A 22,276-nucleotide genomic window follows, 5' to 3' on the forward strand; every position below is an offset into this window, starting at 1 on the left:
GTTCCGTTTGCTTCATTTTAGTGGTCCTTTACTTTTTTAAGTCACAGGATCATGGGGAAGGAAACCATCTGACATGTGTCATTTTTCTAATTAGTATAATAAACCTATAACACCATCCTGTGTGTATTTCCAATAAGTTTTTATTATTTCACTTCTATAATTATGTTGTTACCCTCACAATTCATTTCCAGATTCTCTGAGTAATGTCAGATGATGAATGGTACAATTGAAGAAAAAGAGATATATTTTTTTAAGATTTTGTTTATTTATTCATGAGAGACAGAGAGAGAGAGAGAGAGAGAGAGAGAGACAGAGACAGAGACATAGGCAGAAGACGCAGGTTCCCTGCAGGGAGCCTGACGTGGAACTCGATCCCAGGACTCAAGGGTTACAACCTGGGCCGAAGGCAGGCGCTTAAATTGCTGAGCCACCCAGGCACCCCAAGAAAAGATTTTTAGAAATTATATTCTCTTGTTAATTGAATTATTTCCTTCTAATAACTATATCTAATTTCTAATTCGATTATACTAATAAAATATCTAATTTCTAATATCTAATTTCCTTTGGTTTTCCTTGAAGATGGTATATATCAACTAAATTTAATAGAATTGGATATATTTTTTGCTTAAGCTTAAAGATCTTTTTTTTTTTTTTTAAGATTTTATTTATTTATTCATGAGAGACAGAGAGAGAGAGAGGCAGAGACACAGGCAGAGGGAGAAGCAGGCTCCTCGCAGGGAGCCTGACATAGGACTCGATCCCAGGTCTCCAGGGTCATGCCCTGGGCTGAAGGCAGCACTAAACCACTGAGCCACCCAAGCTGCCCCCAAGATCTTTTTTCTTTTAAAGATTCCATGTGCTGATTAAGGCAGATTATGACTAAAAAACCAAAATCACTGCATGCCCTAACTTTCCACAGTTATCATGGAAGCAAAACATTAAGTAGCAGAAGCAGTTTTAGACTGAGCTTACAGTTAATCTTTTTACATATCCTTTATACTTTTATAGCTGCTGTCAACATAGTCCTCAGTCTAATCAGATAAAACGGGCCCCTCGTGTATGTTTGATATTCCTTGTAAGAGAAATACAATCAGGAATTAGTGCCATATACAGATGCTACAGAAATAGAGAACTGTAAACCCAAAATAAATATTTGTGGAATGAATCCATGGACAAAATTGCTAAGACAAGAAATACAGTCTGTCCAAATGGTGTTACATACTGTATTTGTTCTATATTTGAGTGATACTTATAAAACTATGAAGTATGTTTATAATTTATGAATCTCATATGAATCTTATCATAAGACCATAAAGTAGAACAGGAAAAAATTACCCTAATCCATTGAGAAAACTGACATTCCAAACAAACACATGGTTTTCTCTAAAACACGGTGAATATGCGGTGCATGCCAGAATAAAAAAATATACGTTTCCCAATTCCTGGTTACTCCACTACTTTTAACATATATATTTATTATTTCTCAAACAGAGCTTGAGCTCAGCCCTTTTTACATGCAGCAGAGTTATAGAATGAACACTGTCATTATGCTCCAAGCCAAGTGTTACCTACCCCCGCTGACCACTGATGACCATGTGCCCCCTGCGGGACTAGTCCTTGCTGCTGGAGGAGCAGCTGCTTCACTTGGTGGGGTATGGGATACAAATTCTAGGCCACTGGAAATGGAACCCCTCCCAGCAGAAACTCTGTGATTTCGAGGGTGTCGCTGGGCCTTTGGGGACATCCTTGGAGGCCCTAAGAAAGGAATAATGAACATCACATAAATGCTACAACGTCCCATCAGTACAACTTTTCTGCTAAGTACACATGCCCATTCACACATACATACGCACACTCTCTAGTTTCTCCTAGGTTATAAAAGAAAGAATATAAATAAAAAATCCAATTTGGGGCCATATTCTTTCAGAATTATTTTGTGGAATGCGACAATGTTTTACAAATAAATTTTATATTATTTCCCTTGTTTTTTAAAAAAAGAGAGGGATGAAGATGGTGTTAAGAAATCAAACATATGTTTTAACACAAATATTTTTTAGCAATTTGTTTCATCTATATCCATTACTTGTGGGCATATAAAAAGAAATGTAATCAATTGTTAATAGAAGTTATGGTTACATGATAGGATAAGCCTTATTTTACCATAGACTTTAAGCTTTCTCCCCTCAAATTTTCTATATTACTTCTAAAGTCAGAAAAAAAATTTTAAACAAAATGACTATTCATCCCTATATACTTTTATACTATTGAAACATAGTAATATATTTTACAAGCCATGCCTTAAAACAGTCTTCACCTGTTTCTCAGTCTCAGTCTTCACCTAAGCAGTTCTCAGACTGAACAGACTATAAACTGAAAATTCTATTGTTAAGGCATAAAAGATTAGAATAGATATTTGGAGAAGAAATTTGTACTACATGAATTGTGAAAAATTCTAGATCATTAATTGTCACCATGTTAGTGACTTCCATTTCTAGAGAAAGTTACTCTGCATTTGAACAAAACAATCAGGTGAAATCAGTAGACAAAACAGCTCTCAGTGGAAAAGCCAGGCAGTACTAATATTCAGCAAAACTCGTTCTTAATGTCAAAGCCAATGGTTCTCATTTTGACCTTCCAGTCAAACTCTTGAGCATGTCAAATAAACTTGTGCCCTCAGTAGGAATTTAATTATGGACACAATCTTAAAAAGAAATGTTAATGTTATATATTTTGGTTTTCAACTGAAGAAATGATTTAGATAAAAAATGACTTAAGAATTGGGTATCTACACATCATATATATTTTTTTATATCCATTTAGAGAAAAAGACCAAGAAGTCTTATTGGTATAGCTCAATGAAATCAAACTCTAACTTGAAAAACAATTCTTTCTTTTTGGTAATATGTAAAATACAAATTACTCTTCTATATTAAACACAGAAAACCATTGTATTTAATAGTTCTATGTTTGAAGTTCACACTTTAAAAATGTGTGTCACCTGACTACATAACTGGAAAACATTTTAATTCAAATTAGTTAAAAAGACTGCATAATGTAGCAGCTCTGAATGTGCAGAAGGTATACTTCTGTGTGAACAGTCCATCCATAAGCAGCCTACAACTTGTTGTAGAGAAGATATTCATACTCACTAAGGAGTCCTATTTTGTTCAAACAATGCACCACAACCAATACTAAAACAGATTTTAAATTTTAATTTAGTGGTTACCATTACCAGCACTTTCCAGCAAGGAAGTCACCTTGAAAATCAATGCAACATGCTGTTCAATGTTAGCCACTTTAATCAAGATCACATGACCTCCCTCTGCCTAGATGGCAACAATTTATTGAAAAGTAGCCAACATAGCTTTCTCCAGGGAAGCACTTTATGCCAGAAAACAGTCTTAGTCTCAACATAAGCTATATCAATTATGATTTTAATGAACAAATCAGATTAAAATGTTAACACAAATACCCTGAGATAGTATTAAAAGGACTTATCATTCAGGAAGTAGCTTTTTTAACATATGCACTGCATTTATATTAAAATGTGACCTTTCTATAATACCTTCATGTATTTGATATATATCAATGGTGGTATTACCATCAAACATTGCATGAGAATTAAAGGATTTTTTTTGACAAGGACAAATGGTTTTTATTAACAATGTTTTATCTTAGATGATCAAGGACTTCTTTCAGATTAAAACTTTCACTAGAACATATTACAAAGGTAATTTTCTTAAATTCCTCCAATATAAAACCAATCTCTGTATTATAATCTAAGAGTAGACACACAAAGGCAGCTATATGGAATGTCCCTCTCAAAAAGAACCCCTAAATCACCATTACTGCCTATGGCCAACAAGTAGGTTCACTAGTACCTTGGCCAAGGAGCTGTAAAATGATAGGTTCTGTAGTAAGTCCAAGACCAGGTGAACACAGTTCACTGTTTATCATTAACCACTGTTTATAGTGTATATTGAGAGGGACAAAAACATGAGGTAGACCTTCTGGGGCTGTAAAGGAGCATCATTATTACCAAAGATAAACTCCCATTCTTATAATCCAAGATAGTTCATAGCTTCACACAGCATTTATTCAATTTCTCTCTAGTGAACAAAAGGTTAATAGAAATAGTTTTAATAAACTAAAGTTAAAACACGGAAATTATAGGTTATTAAATAATGAAGAGGAAACTATTTTGTAATTATAAACTCACATAGGAGTTAAACAAAGACAAACAAAAACATGAACAAATTGTGGTATTGTACCTTCTGAAGACATGCGTTTAGGCATAGTAGAGACAGGAGCTGGAGAACCATGAGCAGAGGGGTGAGACGGGGGTCTGGATGGCCGCGAGGGGGGCCTGGAGGGCGGCCGTGTAGGGGTGGCTGCCCGAGGTGGAAGAGAGTTGGGACCTGACTGGTAGCGAGAAGGTGGGCGAGAGGAAGGAGATGGGCAAGGCGATGGCCAGGGAACACCTGACAGAACAAATGATATGAAGGAAAGTATAAAAACTAAAGAAAAAAATGAGGGAAAAAAGTAAACAGAAAAAAAAGTAAAATGACAAAAATGATTTCTTGTACATTTTAACCCTTTGAGGACAGTCATTTGAATTGTGATAAATTTTAGCATAACTTAACTCACATGAATTCACATTTTACTTTAACCTCCTTAAAATTAAGTCTGTTTAAATGAACACACGTTCCCAAAGGGTTAATTAGGATCTACACATACTATTGAAGAAGACAGTTAAGACTTTGCCTATTAATCCTGCTTCTATAACTGTTTCTCAATAATTAATTATTAAAAGGAATATAACATAAACTAGATAATTTCACACAATAAATCACAAAACTTAGAAATAAGACTACTTACTATATTAGTTTTAGCTTTTGAAACATGAAAATAAACAGCAACTAGTATATCCCATTAAAAATGTTGGGTTTTTTTTATAACCATCTGTGATTTTCATATAGTTTATACTTGAAGGTAAAATTCAGTTTGAAATCTCATTAAGCAAGTCCATTTAGTAGAAATAAAACATTACTTCTATTTTTTAGAGTCACAGGAGTGACAAAGGTTAATATTCATCACTTTTTCAAAAAACATTTTGATCTTATCAAATTAGAAAAGGGGGGGGGTCTGCTAAGCAATTTATGCAGTTGAACACTTATTTAAGTGACTGCTTAATAAACAATGCAACTATAGAGCAGTCATCACCAAATAAATTGACAATAATGGATATGCAAAGATCAAGATACACTATGTGTAACATTACATAGCACTTACCTTATCTCAGGAAACAGTCCAGGTCTCCTCTCCATAGGGTTCCACACACTTGAGTATCATACATTTCCTAGCCCCCTTCAGGTTTTTTACTTGAAAATTCTGTTCATGAACAACTAAAATTCTTTACTCAGTGAGCAAAGAAATTTCATCCCCAATACTAAGTACAGAAAATACTCAAGAGTGTTTATTTGGAGAGGAATTCTGGAGAAAGACTCAACAGAAATAACTGAAATTGGAAACTTAGTGTTCTCTACCTTTCTAACTTTCTGAACCTAAACAGCTTAAACTGAATGTTCACTTTGTCCCTTAGGTTAGTAAGATAGTATTGCTGTCCAGTATTCCTGACTCACATGAAGGATCCATGACCTATAAGCTATATTCAATCTTAGATTTAGAGGCAGAGCAGAAAAATATCTTCCTACTAAAGATGCAAATCTGTCACTGTACTTACGCTAAGCTGCAATATCCACCCTTTGACTAAGAGTTGTTTTTTTTTTTTTAAACACATTTCTTCCTTCATCTTCCTCACATGACTCTTGGTCATGTCTTGTATGTACATGTATTTGTATACCTCAAATCCTTTCTTGGAAGTAAGCAGAATATTAATGTGTCAACAGTTAATAAGAATTAATCTATATGAACCACTGTTTCACAAAGACTAGGATTTTCCATATAAACTATGTCTCAGTAACTTTATCATCCAGTGTTTTTAAAATTGAGAACCTACCCAAAGTTTCCAATTTCTTTAACCTGTGGAGTGTTTTTCGGTCAAGTGAGTATCTGTTAAATTTAGCACTTTATCTTAATACATATTTCATCACAGTATCATATATGCCAATGACTTATACTAATTTTACTAATTTGATATCCACAAAGGCAAATTTTAAATAGTTTTGAAGTAAAAACTACTCCACAGAAAGCAATGAAAGTATGCATGCTCTTACCAATTATGTTAATCTTATATTCAGAAAACTATATATTTGATTGAGGACATTGAGAAATTTGGTTAAAATACTTGCCTCCATTAACTACTCTTTGGTCTGAACCAGAATTCGGGTTGAAATCTGAAGTGTGAGAGGTGGATCTTGATGGCATGGAGCCCGATCCAGGCTGGCCCATACGTGGTGAATTCTGTCTCCCACTTCCCCAGGATATGACTTCTCTATTTCTTTGTCCAGGAGGAATATATTTATTTTCCCTGAAAATGAGAGATCCTTTAAATCATTTTATCCTAATAGATACCAGGCCAATGAAACAAATCTAAAAGTAATTTAGGCAGAAGTGAATGCTTGTTATTTTTATAAGGTTAAACACCAAACCAAACTGTCTCACTCTCAAACACACCCCTATTCTTCCATCTTACCCTCAGGTGTGGCCTCTGACCTTTCCCTTCTCTGTCAGAGTCTCCTCCTAAGCAAAAAGTTTAACAGATGTGTGTTCTCATCCTACTTCGCCTCTAAATGGCTGCTTCTATCAAATATAGTCTGTCTTTTTGAAATTTTATTTTTCCTTGGCTTTCTCTACTTTCTTTTCTCTTGGATTTCTTTGTGGCTATTCATTGGTTTGTTTTTTTTTTTTTAATTCAACATCAGCAATGCTGACACATCCTAAATCCACAATGTCAGTCCCATAGTCTCAACATCTCCCACTGAACACTTAAATTCAAATCATCAGACTCTAAGCTGTGTCTTTAAGAAAGAATTTGTATCTTACTCTACCAGGTATGTAGCTGTTTCTCACATGTTTATTAATAAATTAATCAAAGACCTGCAAGCCCCTCAAATGCAATAAATTTAACAAAGGGCTCACTCTATCTCCCCTCAAACTTGCTCTGTGTTTTCTATCTCCATTACCAGTACAAATATCAATTAAATTAGTTATCACATAAACCTCAGGCTCACCACTGCTTTTCCTAAAACCTTTCTATCACCAGCCCTAGCCTAGATGGTTACCAAGTCCTCACACTTTTAAGAATTTCAATACACTAACTGGTCTCCATGTTTCAGCCATTCTCAAATGTCCCAGAGTTCATTCACATCATTCCCTGCCTATATAGGCTACTCTTTAACAGGACACAAGCTCTTCATTATCTCAGTTCCTAACACCAGCTGCACCAATGTACCCTCAACATCACTCTGTTCTAGACATATGAAACAACCAGCCTCATCCTCAGTTGGACAGGTTCTTTCACATGTCTTTTCACCATGCAAAGAATGACTGACACTCTCTTACTTTTGAACAGCAGACGGGGCTACTATTCTATCACAAAATGTCACCTCCTCTGTGAGACTTTCTCTGACCCCTTTGGTTACATGCTAGTTCTTTCTCACTCTGAACATACCTCGAATCTAGCAAATCCTAGTAAACTGTTATTATGTTCTATGCACTCCCCTATTTGATCGTTTTTCTTTAAGTAGCTCTTCCACGCCTTGGCTTGCTCATCATTGTACTTCCAACAGTTGACTTCATAGAGCTGATGCTCAAAAAATATTTTCCAAAATTAATATAATCTTTTCTTTAGTAGAATCTTAAACCAATTCCACTTGCATTCTCTACCTAAGCTACATTAAAGGAAGATGAAATATAATAATAATAATACACCTTCTCACACAGACCTTGAGTTGTGTATCCAAAATACTGCATCATGATTTCCTTTAAATACCTAGTGTTTATGCTGTGGCCCTCACGTTCACTGGAATTTCTCTGAACGGCTGTGTATTTTTCTTCTTCACTCCTATCATCATTTTCCAGGGCCACCCGGGCTTTGTACTGGGCACTTGATTCAATTTCTTCTGCTAACTGGTTTGCCCTGGCTTCTCGTTTTAAAAATTCTTCTGAATTATCCCTTTCTAAGGGTACCCTGAAACATGAGGAAAAGAAAAAGCAAAGTGAGTATTTTAAAATCACAGTGTCTGTATCTGCCCCAATCAACTACTAAGAGAGTTCAGAGTACGAAATATTGGTAAATATTTTAAAGAGTTACAGTGATCTGCTCATGCACAAATCAAAGCAAGAAAATTTTTTGTTTCACTTTTCCCTAGAGGAATATAACATTTCCAAAACTGGTTAAATTAACTATTCCCCCATAACATCTACACTTACAAATTTGGTGTTTTTACAACTTAAAATCAAAAGCAAAATCTATCTAGAGTATAAAATTAGGATAATGGTAAACTAAACTACATTTATTCCCTGTTCTAATGAGAATTTATCAGCTTAGGCAGTAACAAGATTAATTCTTTCACATAATGTTTAACTTTAAATCTGACAGAGGGGACCCTGAATGGCTCAGGTGGTTAAGCATCCAACTTTTGAGTTCAGTTCAGGTCACAATTTCAGGGTTGTGAGATCAAGCACTGTGTTGGGCTCTACAATGCATGTGGAACCTGCTTAAGACTCTCTTCTTCCCTTCTGCCACCTCCCCGTCCCTCTCTTAAAAAAAAAAAGGTAAAATTAAAAAAAAAATCCAACAGAAACATTTATTTATTTAACATCCTAATAGAAGTTGATGAAAATCAAAGACAAAAGCACTAAAATAAAAGCCTATTTTTTAAACTTACGTATATGAAGATAAACTGCTATCATATGTAGACACTACACCATAATTTTCTTCATTATACCGAAACATATCATTGGGATCCCATCCATTAGACTAGAAGAAAATAAAGTTTATAAAGTTTATTTTTCAAAATGACAAAGTATTTGTCCTCTTTAATTCAAGTATAATCAATATATTAACAATGTCTATTATATATAGTAGCAAAACCTAGCTACTTCAGTTAATCACTATTAATTTCCTGGACATAATTCCAGATGTTCTCTATGTATACATTAAGAACATGATCAGTTAAATTAGTTTTTATTTTTAATTCAAATAGATCTTCTTGGGGTGCCTGAGTGGTACAGTCAGTTAAGCTTCAGCTAAGCTTCTCGGTTTCAGCTCAGATCTGATCTCAGGGTTGGGAGATCAAGCCCCGTGTCAGGCTTCATGCTCAGTGCAGAATCGGCCTGGGTTTCTCTCTCCCTCTCCCTCTCCCCCACCACTCTCTCCCTCTCCTTTCAAATAAATAAATCTCTAAACAAAAAACAAACAAACAAAAAACAAATAGGATCTTCTTGTTCTGTTACTTGATTGTTGTTTTAGTAAGTCTTGACTATCTTTCCACATCACAATATCATTCCTTTTAGTGGAAATACCGTATTTCAATTGAATGGAGGTACAGTAGGTCTATTTAATCCATGCCCTATGATGGACAGAATGTTTCCAATTTTTCACTATCAGAGATAATGATGCAAAAAAAAAAAATCCTTACACATTATTATTTGCATGTCCTATGGACATACCAGGAGAAAAATAAATTCTCAGAAACTGAATTGCTGGACCAAATGTAGATGTGCTTTAAACCTTTATAAACGTTGCCAGAATGCTCTCTGGCAACTTATCAATTTATCTACCTCACTATCAGTAAAAATGGAGTACCTGCTTCATATCCTACATAGGTGATATGCTCCAGAGACCTGAGAACCTCCACATTAGGTTTTATCGGATTCTTTCAAGTCTGAAAATGAATAATGATGATGTGTTGCCTATGTATTTTCAGTTTTATAACTGGACTTAAACATTAAAAACAGATTTGTTATAAAGACTTCTCCACAATATTCAATGGAAGATTTTTATCCAATTCATAATTTGCTTCCTAAACACTCATTTTTAAAGGCAAGAGAGTTTGCTTTCTGTATCTCTAACTTAGAAATATAATTTATAGAATCCTAATGATAGTCTTTACTAACTAAGCATTTGACTTATAGATGATATGTTCAGGGAAAAGTAAAAATAATATACACCAAAAAGCTTTTAGAAATAGTAAATTTTTGTAGAGAATGATCCTGACTTTAAGACCAAGAAATCTACTTAATGCTTTATTTCTAATGTAATCTACATATCTTAACAGTGAGTACCTCTTCCTCAGACAAGAAACCCAAGAGTCATACCTGGGTATGACAATTAAGATACCACTTTCTTGGGCACCCGGGGGGCTCAGCGGTTTAGTGCCACCTTCAGCCCAGGGCCTGATCCTGGAGACCTGGGAACGAGTCCCACGTCAGGCTCCCTGCATGGAACCTGCTTGTGTCTCTGCCTCTCTCTCTGTTCTCTCATGAATAAAAAATAAAATCTTAAAAAAAAAAAAAAAAAAAAGATACCACGTGCCTTAGGATCCCTTATTCTGTAAAGTATCCAAAGCAAAATATGCCAATATTACCAGTTTCCCATGCTTCCCAATTTAAATTTGTAAGTTGCTTATTATGATTGATTTAAAAACACAAAAGTCATTCATAAGCATCTCAAAGAAGATTTGTCTGTATTTACTGCTTGGGGGAGGTCTCTATTCAGACAATAAAAATGCTGCTTTAAATATATTCACTACAATGATGACAAAATACTTATATTAAAACCAAATGATAAGATGTCACACCACATCACATGACCACAGTCTGATACTAAGCAAAAAGATTTTACTTACTACATCATTTTCCAAAGCCTCCAGTTCCTCACTGGTAGTGAGTTCACCTGCATCCCAAGGCTCCAGGTCCTTTTCTTTGTGTTCACCATTTACTTTAGCACTGATAGCAGAGTCAGTAAAAGCATCTGCAAAGGATGGACTTAGCTGAAAGATCATACAGCCAGACAATGGGTGACACTAATACATAAATTATCAACAGAGATATGCTAAAAATACTTACGATAAAGAAAGTATAACAATCACTAATGGTATGCATTCAAATGTACAATGCTTCTAATACAATAATATTCAAAAAACTTTCAGTAAAGTATGTCATAATTTTAAGACACATGAAATGTTTTAATGTATTCACACCGGTCATTATATTAAAAATAACTACTTTGTAATTCTATTATATTAAAAGTAATTACACTTCAATAAAGAAAATTTCTACCAACCCATCTAAAATAGGATGTTTTTTGTTTAAAGGACCCATTAATTAGATATAAGCTCAGAGCTCCTATAGCCAAACATATGCAGATATTTTAACTTTCCAAATCCATGTCTATATGGAGGGGTCAATATCCTAACATATTCTTCCATTAGTAACTGAAACCATTCTAAGTGAGCAAGCCTGTCACAGAATCCAGTTTCCCCTATGGCCACTCTTTTACAAAGTTCAGGCCCTACAGTGTCACCTGTCCCCAAAAGGTTAGGGTGACAGGTCTATCTACCTGGACTTCCCACCAACACTTTGTCACTTAGTGTGTCTTCTTCTAATGTTACCGAGGAGCAGTAGCTTGTGAGAACATCACTATGTTCAGTTGACAGGAATTATTTCATAGCTGCTGTCCAGCAAAGAAAATTTTTCTCTAGTTGAGTGTTAAGACCTGGTAAGTAAAGGTCTCCTTGGACAATGACAGTATTAGAAAATGCTTTGGAGATACAGGCTTATATTTAAATGGCTGGGCCCACCAAATATTCCCTAGCACAGGGCTGGGGAATAATATTTCTGCTGATCTGGCTCTGCCAAAAGATACTAGCTTCTAGTCATTGTGCCTTCACCCATATTATAAGGTGCCACCAAGGAGTAGGAGGAAGGAAGAAGCAACAACTATGTCTCTTCTAATGGAGACAATTCCAGAGGGATTTTTAAATTTGCTATGACTTCTGTCATGTCTCCCTCGGGGCCAAAGTGATAACCTAAGTAAGAAATCCAAGCCAGCAAATTTAGGCAGGGCACTACAAACCTACTAGATCTTACCTCCCCTTATCCCAAACTAGGGGTGGGTGAGTGTGTGTAAATGCAAACCAGGAAATAAAAGCATAACTGTACCTGTGAGCTTAGCTGCTAGCTCTACCAGCAGCACAGCTCCCATTGCTAGCAAGTCTAAGACCTAAGAGCATATCAAGGGAGATTCCCAAGAATGCCAGGCCTCAGATGGAGGTAGGATGGACCATCCACTGGAAGATTAGTGCATTTTGGAAAAGCTCTCTAAGAGGTCTAAAAGACCAGTGTTGTCTTCATAATGCCATATTCATGCTGGAAGCACTAATGGCCCTATGAACTTGACGTTATATGACATTTACCTAAGTCAAGCAATACTGTGCTTGATTTAGGTGACTTAGGTATGCAACTATCATCTTTAATTGTACAAATTCTTGGTAAACATTAGTTTTGTCTTGTTTATTTTCAAGAACGTGAAGTGCTTCAAGAAAACATCAATAATAACTTACATTAGGATGCCAAAATTCCCCATTTTCTCACAAAACTAGAATAGAAAACTAGACTACAGGAAAATTCCAAACCAGTCATGTCATCTTCTATAAGAAGTGATACATTTATTAATTTATACTGCTAATCCTATTCATGTTTTAGTCACATTAATTTTTTTGAAAAGCATCTACTTCAGTGAATAAAGTATTTACTTACATGGAAACCCATGTTAAAGATACTATTTATCCAAGAAATAAAGTTCAAAGAAGCAAGAGATATTTTTACAGAACCAAACAAATGAACTTTTCCTCACTATAGTGTGTGTATGCATGTGTGTGCCCAAGTATTTAGGAAAGACAGGGACTGAGCCAAACTGTCCTCAAATTGATAAATATATTTTTATCACTATTATTCTAAATAAAATAAAGGATGCCTGAATGGGAGTTAATGTGAGAAAGCAAGCATCTAACACTTCACTGAACCAAGTGTTACTCTGCTGATCACAATTTAGGCTGTATTAACAGGACAGAATTAAATGACTTCTATTTTTTAATCCCTCATTTTTATCTTAAATTTCTGTTTACAATGCCAATATTGTAAAAGGAATTAACTACTCACATGTTGTTACTTAGCATGATAGCTTTCTTTCAAGGCAATAATGGGGCAGGGGACACAAAAGGTGTGTCTCTCTTAATAAAGAATATTTCTTTAGTTTAAAACATCTCCCAAAGGAAGACCCTTTTTAATAATGAATGAAGGGGCACTTGGGTGGCTCAGTAGGTTAAGTGTCTGCCTTTGCCTCAGGTTATGATCTTGGAGTCCTGAGATTGAGCCCCGAGTCAGGCTTCCTGGTCAGGCTTCCTGTTCAGCGGAGAGCCTGTTTCTCCCTCTCCCTCTGCCTATCACTCCTGCTGCCTGTGCGCATGCATGCTCTAAAATAAATAAAATATTAAAAAAATAAATAAAAATGAGTGAAGACTTCAAGGAAAGATGTAAAAAAGATGTGAAGCAGAGAGTGAGCACAAAAATGAGGCTATCACATCAGGATGCTGGGGAAAACCCTGGTCATAAATATATTTCAGATCAACACTGTATTATTATTAGCTAGGAGGAAGGAAGACCTGGATATTTCATTCTACACTGTTACCAATATCTAATACTGTAAAAGTTCTGAAAATTCCACGTTTGGATTTTTTGAAAAAACAATGCTGGTATTAAATAGTACTATGTTGTAGTCAGGATTTCTGCAAAGTTTAGAAAGTCAACTGGCTATAATCTAATTGCAATAGTGGGAATTTGCATGCAAATCTTTCCAATGCCATGTGAGAGTATATTAATTTTCCACTATCCTCCATGGCAAAAAACATAAGCATTAATAAAAGCAAGTTGCAAGAATACAAAAAGGCTGTGAGAAAAATGTTACCTGAAGGAATATGTTATCTGAAGGAACTACAGATATAGAAAGAAAAATAGAAAAACAATAAAAATGATCAAATAAGACAATAAAGATTTAAATTCTTCATGTGATTCATTCCCTGCCTTATAAATAAACATTCAGTTTACCAAAATCTACAGGCTAGAGGGGAAAAGAATACACAAGTAACCCCTGCCCACACATCTGCAAATCCCCCTAATGCCACCTCCACAGCAGATGGGCTCTCAAAACCTTCCTTTCTGATTCTAGGCAGAGGCTGAGTCACTCTGGGTCAGTGGTGCCACCTGGTGGTAATCAGAAAGAAGTGTTTCAACCAAAGCACCACCTCTCTTGGGTATCCCTTGGCCCCATACCCAGGAAACTGGATCTATGTTCTGCTACTTAGCTTTCCAAACTCTTTCACTCTGAAAAATCAAAGTTGTCTCTGAGAATTTTTTGAAGGATCAAAAGAGTGGTAAAATAAGTGAAATGTTAGTGACAACATACTATTCATTAATAAATATAAATTTAAATTTATTAAAACCACAAAATGCCATTAAACTAGATGAAATTTTAAAAATTATCAAAAAAATAAAATTTATGGGGCGCCTGAGTGGCTCAATTGGTTAAGTGGTGGTTCAGGTCATGATTCCAGGGTCCTCAGATTAAACCCTACATAGATTGGGGTGGGTGCTCAGTGGAAAGCCTGCTTCTTTCTCTTCCTATGCTTATGTGCTCGCACATGTTCTCTGAATGAATGAATGAATGAATGAATGAATGAATGAATAAATAAATAAATAAATAAATAAATAAATAAATAAATAAATAAAGATTTTATTTACTTATTCATGAGAGAGACAGAGAAAGAGGCAGAGAAATAAGCAGAGAGAGAAGCAGGCTCCCTGCAGGGAACCTGATGCAGGACTCAATCCCAGGACCCCAGGATCGTGACCTGAGCCAAAGGCAGACACTCAACAACTGAGCCAGCCAGGTACCCCAATAAATAAAATTTTAAATAAATAAAAATAAATAAAAGTTTAAAAATCAGTATCAGACTTAGCATCAGAAACCCTCAAATGTGCTTCCAGAAAAGTCTTCACCAGAATCCTCAGATGCCCATTTCATCTCTCAATTAAATGTCCTTTTTCTCAAACACTAAAATTCTAGATCAGTTTTTTAAAACTTATTTCATTGTTATCCTTCTGCTTTGATCAATTAAGAATACTGAGACTTTTTTCAAAAACTTTAAAAAGTATTTTCTCAGCATGCATGGGTGGTGCAGTAGGTTCAGCATCTGACTCTTGGTTTCAGCTCAGGTCATGATCTCAGGCCCTGCATTGGGCTCTGTGCTCAGCGTGGAGTCAGCTTGAGATTCTCTCTGCCTCTCTCTCTCTGACTCTCCCTCTTTCCCTCCTGCTCATGCACACGTGCTTGCTCGCTCTCAAATAAATAAATCTTAAAAAAATAATAATAATATTAGAGAATAGCATAAAGAAACAAGATGGGGAATGAAACTGGAACTCTTTCTTACATCATAGACAAAAATAAACTCAAAATGGATTAAGGACCCAAATATGAGACCTGAAACCGTAAAAATCCTAGAAGAGAGCACAGGCACTAATTTCTCTGACACTTGTTTTAGGAACATTTTTCTAGACATGTCTCCTGAGGCAAGAGAAATAAAAGTAAAAATAAGCTATTGGAACTACATCAAAATAAAAAGCTTCTGTAGAGCAAAGGAAACAAAACTAAAAGACAACCTACTGAATGGGAGAAGATATCTGCAAATGACCTATCTGATAAAGGGTTGGTATCCAAAATAACAAAGAACTTATACAACTCAATACCAAAAAAATTCAATTATAAAATGGGCAGGAAACATGAACTGACATTTCTCAAAAGACATACAGATGACTGACAGACATGAATAGATGCTCAGTATCACTCATCATCAGGGAAATACAAATCAAAACCACAATGAGATATCATTTCACATCCGTCAAGATGGCTAAAATCAAAACCATAAGAAACAAGTACTGGCAAGGATGTATAGAAGAACCCTTGTGCAGTCAGTTTTATTTTATTTATTTATTTTAATTTTACTTATTTATTCATGAGAGACAGAGAGAGAGAGAGAGAGAGAGAGAAACAAAGATACAGAGAGAGGTAGAGACACAGGCAGAGGTAGAAGCAGGCTCCATGCAGGGAGCCGACATGCGACTCGATCCCAGGACCCCAGGATCATGCCCTGGGCCGAAGGTAGCGCTAAACTGCTGAGCCACCCAGGCTGCCCCGGCTTTATTTTTTTAAACGATCTCTAAACTCAATGTGGGACTCAAACGTAAGACTTTGAAATCAAGTCGCATGCATCTGAGCCAGCCAGGGACCCATACCATTTAAAAAGTTTTTTCTTTTCTTCTTCTTCTTTTTTTAACCCTTGTGTGCACTGTTGGTGGGAAGATAAACTGGTGCGGCTACTGTGGAAAACAGTACGGAGGCTCCCCAACAAATTAAAAACAGAATTACCATACAATCCAGTAATTCCACTACTGGATATTTACCCAAAGAATATGAAAACACTAAATTAAAAGATATATGCACTTTTATATTTTATTTATTGCAGCATTATGTATAATAGCCAAATTATGGAAGCAGCCTACATGTCTACTGATTCATGAATGGATAAAGAAGATGTGGTGTATACATACAATGGATTATTATTCAGCCATAAAAAAGAATGAAATCCTGCCATTTGCAATGACAGGGATGGAGCTAGAGAGTATAATGCTAAGTGAAATAAATCAGGGAAAGATAAATACCAATACGGTTTCACTCAAACATGGAATTTAAGAAACAAAACGAATGAACAAAGGGGAAAGAAAAGAGAGACACACAGAAATCAAGACACAGATTCTTAACTACCGAAACAGTTACCAGAGGGGAGGTGGGTAGGAGGATGGGTGAAAAAGGTGGAAAGAGATTGAGTACACTTATATAATGAACATTAAATAACATATAGAATTGGTGGATCCCTATATTGTACACCTGAATCTAACACAACATGTTAACCATACTGGAATTCAAATTAAAAACACACACACAAAAAGCAACAAGCAATCATCCATCAACAGAAGTAGTCCCTGAAAATGCTAAATCTTCAAATAACAAGAACGAGAGCATTCTGTAGTAGATAAAGGAAATGAGATGACAGAGCAAGGAACCAGAAAGAGTGGTCATAAAGGCTGGAGAAACAGGTAAAGAAGGTCTGCTGAACTCTCCTGCAGCTCCAGCAAAAGCTACCTTATATTTCTAACTAACCAGCACCATGATGAGATCTTCCCTAGTCACATGCAGTAGGCTTGTTACAGTAGCAGACAGAAAGGAGTTTAAAAATGGAAGGTCAGAGGAAGATCAAACAAAATGACCCCATTTTTTCATGTTAAAAAATAGAAGGCCAGAGAAAGGTCAGAGAGTCGTTTAAGAGATAGGAGGAGGGACGCCTGGGTGGCTCAGTGGTTGAGCCTCTGCCTCTTCCTTCGGCTCAGGTCATGATCCCTGGGTCCTGGGATTGAGTCGCAAACAGGTTCCCCACAGGGTGCCTGCTTCTCCCTCTGCCTATGTCTCTGCCTCTCTCTCCCTGTGTCTGTCATGAATAAATAAAATCTTAAAAAAAGAAAGAGAAGGAAAGGGAGAAGAAGAGTGAAGATTCAGTTGGCTAGGTGCCTTCAGTTGGAAGGCATTATGAAAGAGCAGCAGTTATAAATGACAAAATCACCAAAGCAGGCTGCTAAAATAATATGGAAATGAAAGGTATTGAAGTAACAGAGTTTAGGGACTCAAGTTTCCAAAGGAATAGTGTTGTTTCAAATGGCCAACCCAAGAATTAACTGTTCTAAAATCCACCACTGCAAAAAACATTTGAAGGTATCTGGATCCCAGCCACAAAACTACGGGGAACTTGAAAGCCTTCCAAGGGTTAAAAGCCCTCTGTTCTAAATACCAAGAAGTTACATTATAAAATACACCACACAACAGCACTTGCCTACTAAAAATGCAGCAGCAGATACTGTCCATTTTGAATGACCACAACTATTTTCTAATTTTAATTCTGGGCATATGAAGCAAAACTATTTAATATTTCAAATGCTGCGGGGCACCTAGGTGGCTCAGTCGGTTAAGTAGTCTGCTTTCAGATCAGGTCATGATCCCAGGGTCCTGGAATAGAGCTCTGCACCAGACTTCCTGCTCAACGGGGAATCTGCTTCTCCCTCTCTTCCCTTCTTGTGCTCTCTGTTGCTACCCGCTGTCTTTATCTCAAATAAATAAAATAAAATGCTGGAAGTAGTTTATTTGATATACCATGGAGATAACATTATTATAATTACAAAATTCAAGTCTTTGAGGTCACATCCATAAAAGTCAGTCCCAAAATTTTTCCTTTGCGTGGAAAATTTTGGGGAGAGAATGAATTAGGAAGACCCAGTATAAATTATTAAAAACAAACGTAGCTCCTCCTGACTTCAAACATGGTAGGGCAGGATAGGAAACCAGGATGTATCTCTGCAGTACCTATACCCTCCAAAACAAGAGACAGAGTCAGCCCTGCTTGTAATATCTTCTTGTCCCAGCAGCTGAAATTCTCAACCAAGCACCTATCTATAAAAATCTTCTGTGAAGGGGGTGCCTGAGTGGTTCAGTTGGTTAAGCCTCCATCTCTTGGTTTTGGCTCAGGGTCATGGGATCCAGCCCCATATTGGGCTCTGCACTCAGCACAGGCTGCTGGAGATTCTCTCTCCCATTCCTTCTGCCCCTCCCCATGATCGTATTCTCTCAGAAAGAAAGAGAGAGAGAGAGAGAGAGAAAGAAAGAGAAAGCAAAATAAAGAAAGGAAGAAGAGTCTTTTGTGGAAACAAACTAAAAGCCAATAGTGGCAAAACTGTGACTTCCCAGTAGACAGGAGAGGTTATCATAAAGGAGAACACACTGGTAAGCAGTAGTCATGTGACACCTAGCAACATTCTACAGGACAGGACACACGAATGCAACAAAATTAACAAAAGGCCAACCACCTGCATTCCTAAATTTTACACAAAATTTTAAGTAATTAAAAAAATAATTTCCAAAAAAATAATAATAAAAAATAAAATAATAATTTCCTGGGGGACTTGAGTAGCACAGTAGGTTGGGTGACCAACTCTTTGGTTTAGACTTGGGTCATGATTTCAGGGTCACGGGATCAAGCCCCACATCAAGCCCCAGGTCGGGCTCCACACTCAGCACAGAGTCTGCTTGGGATTTTCTCTCTTCCTCTCCCCCTTGTGCTCTCCCAAAATAAATAAGTAAGTAAGTAAGTAAGTAAGTAAGTAAGTAAGTAAATAAATAAATAAATAAATAAATAAATAAATAAATAAAGTAAATAAATTTTTAAAATAAGTAAATAAATAAATAAATCATAAATCTTTAAAAAATTGCTACCTTAATAGAAAAGGATGTCATTTTTTCAGAGAAGAACCAATTAATCCTATCTCTGCCTCCTGGGCACTCAACAAGGAAAATGAGTTTTGTGACCCATAAACAGAAGGGATTGTTTTTACCCTGGTTAGCTCAAAAATAAAATAAATTAGTCTCTAAGGTACGGCATCTTTTAATCTTATGGTTTCAAACTGAACTCAAGTAAAATTGATTTGAAACTACTCTTCACAAACGATTATCTTGTATACATAGAAATAAATCCAAATATGTATGCATTTCTAGCACACACAATACCTAAGGCAAATTATTTTTTAAAATTTTCAAATAGGGGATCCCTGGGTGGCGCAGCAGTTTAGCGCCTGCCTTTGGCCCAGGGCGTGATCCTGGAGACCCAGGATCGAATCCCACGTCGGGCTCCCAGTGCATGGAGTCTGCTTCTCCCTCTGCCTATGTCTCTGCCTCTCTCTCTCTCTGTGTGACTATCATAAATAAATAAAAATTAAAAAAAAAATTCAAATAGCCTGTATGTAGGTATGCTTTTATACTTAACTCCTTTACCTGTGCTTTTCTCACTTGCATAAACATCATTTCAGCCTTATTTTTATGTTTAACAATTTCATTTATTCATGAGAGACACAGAAAGAAAGAGAGGCAGAGACACAGGCAGAGGGAGAAGCAAGCTCCTCACAGGGAGCCCAATGCGGGACTCGATCCCCAGACCCCGGATCACGCTCTGAGCCAAAGGCAGACGCTCAACCACTGAACCACTCAGGTGTCCCTTGGCCTTATTTTTAAAGTTAACACTTGGGATTTTTTTTTAATATTTTAAAAGGATATTAAAATTCCTACTAGAAGAAATCTATAAGAAAAATATATTCTGGATAGGTCATGTTGTAGGAAAGCCATTTTTAGATTCGGCTAGGTCTAAACTAGCTTTCTTGAGTTTCCTGAAAATGAGTGGTAATTATAGTGCCTAATCATCTATGGCAATATATCTATGTAAGAAAAAAACAAATTATATTTCCCCTGATTTGAATTTAGTGTAAAAACATAAAATTTTTAAAATATTAATTGAAAAACAAATATGTATTGATACCCACTATCTGTGAGACATTATGCTAAACACCATGAGGAGTACACATCCCTAGTTCTATAATCATGTTTCTAAACTACAGAAAATTATAATGCATTAGGAGAAAAAATATGTCACAAACTGCTTTGTAATGTTGAGTATTCAGGACACGAGGTAGACAACTGCTCTCTGACGATGTTCCATGTAACCCTTTGACTTCTTACAGGTGCCTCAGCAGACAAAAGGAAAGCTAAATAAAAGTTAAAGGACATCCCTCCCATCTTTCCTCCCTCACCACCACCTTGTTGTAACTAGAATTCGGCATGAGAGTTCACTGGGGGCAGAGGGAAACAAACTATTCTGTGCTAAAAATAAAATGTGGTAAATTTTAGTAGCCATTGGTGGAGGCAATAAAAACAGACCACTGTGAGCAGGGAAGGTCAAGGAAGGCTCTTAAGAGGAAAAGAGGTTTGAACTTGGTTTTAAAAAGTATTTCAAATTCAAGGAAGGAAGGGAGTTACTTAAGGTAGAGAATAAATCCAGCAGTAAGATAATCAAGCTCAAAGGCAGAAACAGGAAGGTCTAACATACAGAAAACGCTACCTTGGGTAAAGACGTGCATTAATATTGGGGAATAATGAAATTTTAGACTGAAAAAGAGAAGATCACTTAGGTAGGACCCTGAACGCCAAGGTATGGCATCTCAGCTTTATTTGGTAAGCAACAAAGGCTATTGTAGATTTTTGAAGAGGAAATGAGATGATATAGAAGCAATACTTAAGAATTTCTTTGTGCTAGGGTGCCTGGGTGACTCAGTCAGCAAAGCATCAAACTTTTGATTTTGGCTTAGGTCATGATCTCGGGGTGGTAAGATCAAGCTCCAAGTTGGGCTCCACTCTGGGCATGTAGCCTGCGTGAGATTCTCTCTCTCCCTCTCCTCCCTCTCACCTCTCTCTCTAAAAAGAAGTTTCTTTGTGCTAATGTCCAAGACTGACTGCAAGTGAGGGAACCTTGCAGTCTAGAAGTTAACTAGGAGATTACAGTAATGTTTGGATACAAACCATCCATGGGAATAGAAAGAGAGAGGAAGAATACAGATGTGACATTATCAAGGAAAAGTTTACAAAGCAAGGTAAAAGGGAGAAAACAACAGCTTTCTTCCCAAACATAAGCCGAAATAATCCTTGTGTCTGTGTTCTTTTCCTAAAAGCAGCTAAAGAAAAAGGATGGATGGTAAAGATGTGACTCTTGTTTGAAAGTGTATAACTAGCAGAAAAAATCCAGCTCAGCTTACATAGCCTCTCAGATTCAATCTATAATAGGTATTTTATACATCTGTTCTGAGAGTAGAATGAATGGCCATTCTAATTTATCATTTGCTTCAAAGGAAAGTTTTTGCTTTCAGCTCCACAAGCTGTTTCATAAAATACTGTTACTTTGAAACACAATGAAAATCTGACCCCCTCCCAAATATTAATTACAAAGTTTTTGGGTTATTACAGAGAAGGAATTTTACAAAGCAGACAAGCTCAAAGTTTAGTGCCTATCGTACTAATAAGAGTCAAAAGAAGGTTAATATTAGGTATAAAGACTATAAAACTGCTCTAATCTGAAAATTATAATTGAGAGTACAGAAATAAATCTATACATTTATGGTCAATTGGACTTCAACAGAGATGTCAGGACATTTCAGTGGGAAAAGAACAGTCTTTTCAACATATTGTACTTGCTCTGTATATCCATATGTAAAACCGTGAAGATGGAGCTCTACCACACACTTTATACAAAATTCAACTCAAAATGGATCA

At 36.3% G+C, this 22,276-nt stretch overlaps 1 protein-coding gene across 50 annotated transcripts in view; it reads right to left on the bottom strand.

Moving 5' to 3' along the window:
• The window catches only part of ATXN2 (ataxin 2), a 116,721-nt gene that overhangs the window by 39,234 nt on the left and 55,211 nt on the right, over positions 1–22,276 (bottom strand). For 24 of the 50 annotated variants that reach the window (XM_072725137.1, XM_072725133.1, XM_072725112.1 and 21 more), the window contains 6 exons: positions 10,815–10,939; positions 8,853–8,944; positions 7,955–8,152; positions 6,312–6,490; positions 4,272–4,481; positions 1,573–1,755 (listed from right to left, as the gene is read on the bottom strand). In XM_072725137.1, the coding sequence (XP_072581238.1) occupies positions 1,573–1,755; positions 4,272–4,481; positions 6,312–6,490; positions 7,955–8,152; positions 8,853–8,944; positions 10,815–10,939 (987 nt within the window). Of the gene's footprint in view, positions 1–1,572; positions 1,756–4,271; positions 4,518–6,311; positions 6,491–7,954; positions 8,153–8,852; positions 8,945–10,814; positions 10,940–22,276 lie in introns of all 50 variants that reach the window. The other 26 variants (XM_072725140.1, XM_072725127.1, XM_072725126.1 and 23 more) reach the window with 2 other exon arrangements.

Source organism: Vulpes vulpes, chromosome 10 (genome assembly GCF_048418805.1).
Source record: "Vulpes vulpes isolate BD-2025 chromosome 10, VulVul3, whole genome shotgun sequence".
Classification (NCBI taxonomy): domain Eukaryota; kingdom Metazoa; phylum Chordata; class Mammalia; order Carnivora; family Canidae; genus Vulpes; species Vulpes vulpes.